This window comes from Xyrauchen texanus, chromosome 29 (assembly GCF_025860055.1).
Source record: "Xyrauchen texanus isolate HMW12.3.18 chromosome 29, RBS_HiC_50CHRs, whole genome shotgun sequence".
NCBI lineage: Eukaryota > Metazoa > Chordata > Actinopteri > Cypriniformes > Catostomidae > Xyrauchen > Xyrauchen texanus.
In genome coordinates, this window is record NC_068304.1 from 12669339 (window position 1) to 12676392 (window position 7054).

General features: G+C 35.8%; 1 protein-coding gene across 7 annotated transcripts in view; it reads left to right on the plus strand.

Annotated features, from left to right (window-relative positions):
- LOC127623156 (kinesin-like protein KIFC3) overlaps positions 1–7054 on the plus strand; it is a 67081-nt gene that overhangs the window by 35421 nt on the left and 24606 nt on the right. For 4 of the 7 annotated variants that reach the window (XM_052097439.1, XM_052097435.1, XM_052097436.1 and 1 more), the window contains exons 2-3: positions 3567–3684; positions 5114–5256. In XM_052097439.1, the coding sequence (XP_051953399.1) occupies positions 3603–3684; positions 5114–5256 (225 nt within the window). In that variant the 5' untranslated portion in view covers positions 3567–3602. Of the gene's footprint in view, positions 1–3566; positions 3685–3723; positions 4116–5113; positions 5257–7054 lie in introns of those variants that run through there. The other 3 variants (XM_052097442.1, XM_052097441.1, XM_052097440.1) reach the window with 3 other exon arrangements.

Below are 7054 nucleotides of genomic sequence, written 5' to 3' on the forward strand. Positions count from 1 at the left end.
AGACATAGAGGGGTTTTTTTCTTGTGTTGTTGAATTAGTCAGCTGCAGTGTATCTATGTACTGTAAGCATTTGTTGTTGGGTCAATGGCATGTTTTTGCTGCTATTGATAGAGAAGTTTTTAGTGTCCACATTTGTATTGCAGCCTCTAACTTGCTTTTTGGGTCTAGATGTACATCAAATCAAACAATAAATCTATGTACAAAATACTAAATCAGGCTAAATGTTTATAGTGGTTTAAATGAGGGACTCTAATGTAGCCTTTTGAAAACAGATATCTGGGGCACATTTCACCCCAAATTCAAAAATATTTTTTTCTGACATTATTTTATTGATAATTAAGCCCTATCCTGCTCATTTCTAAGTAAATAAAAAAAGTGTGCATGTTTTTTGGGGGGTGAGTCTGCAGGCAATACAAAACATGTTGTGGTACAAAATAATACACTTAATTTTCTGATTATATAAATTGTATTTATTTAATTATCATCTTTGTGTGACTTGAATATGTTTTCATGAGCTTTGCACAAATACACTTGCCTGAGACAATTTTACATGTGTGTTTATTCAAATAGCACCACAAATAGTCTCCCTTTTATTCTCTGCTTTTTCTGCTGGACTAAATGGATTATCACTAGACTAGTGATAGTGAAAAGTTCTATCCCCTTTGTTTTATGCTTGCATTTGTGTGCAAATGGGGTGTGTTTGTTGAGAAGACTCCAAAGACTATTAATAGTCACTTAACTGTGTCCAGGTTCTTGTGTTGTCTGTCTGCAAGGACTGTAATCCTCTTCTGTCACGTGAACTGTGGCAGCCGTGCTGTAATTTGATTAGCCAGAACACCGACTGTGTTAATTTCCCAAAAATTGTATTGATCCTTTGAGTATCACTATAAATGCACAGGAGAAATGGGAAAAGTAGATGCTGTGCAGAGATCTATGCCATTTTTAATTACTTAGAGCAGGGGTCGGGAACCTTTTTTCACATTTTTGAATAATGCATTTTTTTCTAAATAGCCATAGCACAAACAAATAATTTACTAATAATTTACGTTTCTCAATCAAATAAAATGTTTATATTTCCCATAGACTACTCAAAAACATATAATTATGCCAAAAATATTAAGTAACGTTGCAATATGGAGTACATGTGTTTGTGCGAGTCTCCATAAAATTACTTAATTTTACAGTTGTTCATGAAAAAGTTCACTTCTGTTTGGGCTGGGTGATATGTACAAATATTTGAACGATTATTGACTCAATAAATTTCTTGATATCCGATTATATCGTCAACCCCCCCTGACGAGGGTCAGTGAATATTTTTGCTTTATTGATTTTGCTTTAAAAATTAAATTACATTTATTGAAACACGAAACTCAAATTCAAATTGCACTTTAAAGGAAACAAAAAAGAAACAGTCACACAATTAAAATAACAAAGTGATCAAAAAGTCTTATGTATAACCACCTCCCCAAATCCAAACATTTACCGTCACAAACGGCACAGATGAAAAATTACTAATAGCCTACAAATTAAGAACAATTATAAATGTAAAGTTAATAATCATCATAATAAATAAGCTTAATAAATTCCCATGTGTTTCCAAAAAATATGTGTTCTTATCGAATGTGTTTGTATTGCGATTTGGTAATAGACTTAACAAAAATACCTAAACAAAAGAAAGTAGAACTAAATTTTAGGTTCAAGGTGTCTTTTGTCTTTTAATACTTTATGATCACTTTCATCTTTGTTTATACGTGTGTGTGTGTGTGTGTGTGTGTGTGTGTGTGTGTGTGTGTGTGTGTGTGTGTGTGTGTGTGTGTGTGTGTGTGTGTGTGTGTGTATTAGGGATGGCATTCATCAATAATTTGGTATTCAAATATTTAAGATCATAAAAACGAATATTTGAATATTCTGTTATATAAATGAAGGCAATTAATGAGAAAGAGATGTTGTAAAATACTTTTTTTGTCATAAAGGTTGCGTCACAATTAAAAAAACAAGCTTCTAATTATAATCAAAACAAGCTTAAATCATGTCTTGTTTTTTTATATATATATTTAAACAAGCAATGTGTGAAAACAAAAAAAGAATAGAATGAAAGCATTTAAGCTCATGCAAAGCGAAGAAAAAGAAACTGCTAAAAAAGTAGCCTGATGCAGTTAAAGTACAGGACGAGTATAAACACTCTGCATAAACAAAAATGCATATATTAGTTATCATGTTTATATTGTATCTCATGTCATGTTTTTGTTGAGAAAAACAAGCTCAGTAAACTATACTCTTTTAAACACACCAGTTTAAATGATGGAATGTCCCTTACCTCAGCTAGCAAATTCTTTCTTGGATGCCATGTTTGTTGTTTACAGAAGCGTCGTGGGGATTACGTTGCTATGGGGACGCTGCTTTCTAAAGCACTGCACAGATACGAGAGTAAATTGTACACCACTTATCCAGTACATTTAAACATGAACCACCCTTTTGTGATCCACCCAGTGCATTCTGTTATAACTGACGGTTTATTTTGTGTGTTCAGGATTTAACATGCATCTCACTGTGTATATTCAAATAGTATTTTTACTTTATTGTAAAAAATACTATTTTATATAAAATAGTATTTTCCATTGTCCAATGTCTGTGTTTCTTTGCCCACTCTATCCTTTTCTTTTTGTTTTTCTGTTATCCTTTTTTTTTTGTTGCAATTCTTCCCATAAGGCTTGCACCCCTGAGTCTTCTCTTTACTGTTGTACATGAAACTGGTGTTGAGCGGGTAGAATTCAATGAAGCTGTCAGCGGAGGACATGTGAGGCATCTATTTCTCAAACTAGAGACTCTGATGCATTTATTCTCTTGTTTAGTTGTACATCTGTTGTTTAGTTGTATTCTCTTGTTTAGTTGTACATCTGGTTTCACATCTCTTTCTGTTCTTGTTAGAGCCAGTTGTCATTTGTCTTTGTATGAAATCTTTTTTTACTGTTTCTAGCATTGTATAGCCTTCATTCCTCAAAACAATTACTGACTGACCAGTTTCTAGAGAAAGCTTTTTCTTTTATGCCATTTATTGACCTTAAGACATGAAAGTCTATTGCATAATGTGGCAACTCAAAAACAAACACAAAGACAATGTTAAGCTTCATTTAATGAACCAAAAAGCTTTCAGCAGTGTTTGATATAATGGCAAGTGATTTTCTAGTACCAAATTAGCAATTTAACATGATTACTCAAGGATAAGGTGTTGGAGTGATGACTGCTGGAAATGGGGTCTGTCTAGATTTCAAAAATGACTTTTTTCAAATAGTGATGGTGCTGTTTTACATCAGTAATGTCCTGACTCCTGACTATACTTTGTGATCTGTTGAATGCCACTTTGGTGAATCGAAGTACATTATTCCAAACTTTTTGGCTGTCAGTGTTAGCAATCACACTAAATTAATGTTTTAAATCAACAGCCCTATTACATTAATATAATGAATATAAAAGGCTATTTTGAATGTTGCCGCTCAAATAGTAGTTGTGCTGTTTGTTATAGAGCCTTACGAAAAGGTTTTTAATAGACTTGTGTCTATCCACAGCCAGTCCAGCTGTGTGGTCTGCTCGGCCCTGCGGTCATGTACGGCACACGAAAGACCTGGGATATCGGCCACCCCCCCTGCCTGCAGGAACTCTGGAACAAAGACCTCTTATTGGACGGTAAGCACTGCCACATGGGTTGACTTAAAAACTGGTGTGGCAACATTTTTCAGAGGATAGTTTGAATGTTTGTGTATGTGTGAGAGAGAGGAAACGAGAGAGAGACTGAGATAAACAGTGTGTGTGTGTGTGTGTGTGTGTGTGTGTGTGTGTGTGTGTGTGTGTGTGTGTGTGTGCGTGTGTGTGTGTGTGTGTGTGTGTCTGCTTCCACTGGCTCAGTCTTCGAAAGTGAGTAGGGAGGGTTGAATTCTTTCCCACTGACAACAAGCAACAGAGAAAAATGATTCCGGACTGAATGGAAAACAACATGCTCTCTGTCCAGGTACAGAAGGGTAAATGTGAGTTTAAGAGGTGCATTCTGTTCTGCAAGGGACAATATGACAACAGGCACAGCAGTTTTGACAGAAACACAGACCAAAAAGACTGAAATGGTAAGTGCCAGAAGCAGAGAAAAATAATAAAACGTGTTAAAATGGAGGCGGCTGCTGTTGTGTGTTTTTGCAGTGACAGGCTTGCTTTCTGTCTGACACTGTTTAAGAGCGAGCGTCTCTACCTGCTGTGTCATCATTAACCGCACCAGCATGAGGCAGCTAGTCTTGTGTGTGGTGTGTGTGTGTGTGGTGTGTGTGTGAAAGAGTGTAACCTGAAATTAAACAAAACAGTCATTGTTTTTCTTCAGGTTCATGGTTGCTATGAAATCTTAGTCAAAGTTAATGTGTTGTTCACAGGGTTGAGTGAATGAAGCGAGCGAAAGAGGAAAGTACTGCGTTAGCATGCAATAGTGTGAATAAACGCGAGCCAATGTTGTTTTTTGAAGGAATTGTGGAACAAATTCAAATTGTAGTCATTTACTCACCATCATGTCATTCCAAACCTGTAAGGTTTTCTTCTTTAGTGATCAAAAAGTGAATTTTTAAAGAATTAACTAGCCGCTCGAGCTCGTGAACTGATTCTTTGAGAATTTTACACTCAAAATAACAATTAGTTCATGAATAGACATTACTAATTATCTCATGAACTCTCATAAGGGGAGCTAGAGCAGATGTTGAGATTTTCTGAGAATAATGCCTTCATTTTCGGTCTGTTCTGCATTTAAAGCTATGGTACAGCTTCAGAAGACTGAATAACGCAAACTTTGAATATAGAAAACTGTATGGACTCTTTTTATGACATGACAGCCCCAGTTTCACTTTTACTATGTGGGAAAATGGCCAGGATATTTTTCAAAAATTCACCTTATGTGTTCCACAAAGAAAGTCATACTGATTCAAAATGACATGAAGGTGAATAAACAAAGACACTATTTTTGAGTAAAGTATTTGCTGCATGTCTGTTTTAATACTTTTTTTTTTCTTGTCAGAGATCAGTTGATTTCCTCAAAAATGTCCCTAATTTGTTTTTGTGTGGGTGTGTGCATACATTTCTTTAGCAAGTTCCCAGGATATCCTGATGAGTGATGGTGAGGAGGAGAGCTCCTTTCTCTCGTTGCCAAACTCTGTTCTTCAGCGCCACTGTTTACCCTCTGACCTCTCTGAAACACCCACCTCTGACCAGCAGCAGCTACTAATACAGGTATTGCCGTTCCCCTATAAATATTCATACATTTTTTGTTGTTGCTTTTTGTTTGTTTTTTGTTTCTAAGTTTAATCCACCACCAGATTCCCTGCACTAATGTTTATATTTGCATCAAGCTCAGATATTGACTTTTCCATTAAGGGGCATAGTCGCCCTCTGGAATTAATTTACAGGTGCATTTTTATCTTTATTGGAGTGGTTTATTTTCTAAAATTTAAAATGTCTAAATTAATTAAACCTGAATAATTGTTACCAATAAAATAAATCAACAAACTAATATTTGAAGGGCTTGATATTGTTACTGATTATCACTTTGTATTTTATTTAATTACATTCCAGTTTTGATTTGGTTAAATATCGATTCATTTGGAAATATTTCCATTATGATGTCAAGAGGCATGTTTCAATGTTAATGTTCTCTGTAATTATTATTTCATTATTAATACAATTATAGCCTAGAGCAAAACACTTTCGCATGTTAGTTTCTCCTGTGTTAATACACGCTGTAATTTAAAAAAAATGTCACCGTACATTTCAAAGCAGATGCATTGGAGGTCAGATGATATATTATCAAACATGTAAGGTGTTTTTTAAATGTTTATGATGATTGATTATGATAGATAAGATGCGAAAGCTATTACCTGTTATGCGTGCCCCCATATTGTTAACATTGCAATGTAGCATGGGATGGGATCATGGGAGTTCGTCGTAGAAGGTTCCAAAAACCTAGCTCTTACACTTCCCCTGCCAAAACAGTCAGCTCCAACGTAACTGCTTTATACTTTAATTTGATGATTATTTGAATGTTTGTAGCATAAAATAATTAAGATATTGTAATGTTGAAAAGACTATTTTAGCAGCTGGTTCATTGTGACAGCCGCTTCAGTCCCTCTCTTGACAAACAGCAGCTCGAATGCAGATCGCACTAGTTGATCGTACGTGTCTGAGGCCAGCCTTGTGTAAACAAACCGGTTTGATCATACGTATGAAAGGGTACAGAGTGTATCAGATGTTGAAAATATAACAAATCAGGAATCCAATAATCCATATATTTTGGGGGCATTTTTGTTCATTTTAGTGGCATTTTTGTTCCGAGCCCGAATGAATTCCTAATCCTGATGTACATTTCATTCTTAGCCACCTGCTGTGTTTCTTTGAGACTAGTTAAAGATGTTGTGTATTTGTTTCAATGGTGAAATACTTTCATCTATCCCCGTTTAATATGCAAAGTGAACTCAAGTAAGTCATTGGTTGCTGGATTTTACCGAAAAGTGTTTCAAAACCTTGCTCTGTTTGTTTGAGTGACCAATCCAGCCCGATACGGAAACATTAACTGAACCAGTGGCATGAGTTTGAGAAAGAACTATCTGTTTGTCCAACCAATGGAAGTTGGGGAACATGTTGGGGAAACCTGATTGGAAACGGTCTTTTGTTTTGCACTTCTGTTTGTTAAAGCTTGTTGAAAAGAAATTACACACTTTACCTTTAACGATTGATCTTCTCCAGCTCACAACATCAATGTAACTGGTTTCTGTGTGTGTGTGTCCAGTGACTGTTCTGTAGCTGTGCCTGTGTGATCTCTGCATAATTGTTTTAGAGGGTTAATAAGACACTGCGAGCAGGCAGCGCTGCCTTTTGTGTTCTGTGTTTAAACAATGTTATGAACTTTATGGCTTCTCAGCTGAACTGGTTGCTCAGGATATGAGTAAATGCCCTTGGGTCCATGTGTTTCAGTAAAGGTTACCTCAGGGTAGCATCTGTGGGCCAATCATGTTTCACTTACGTTCTTTATTAA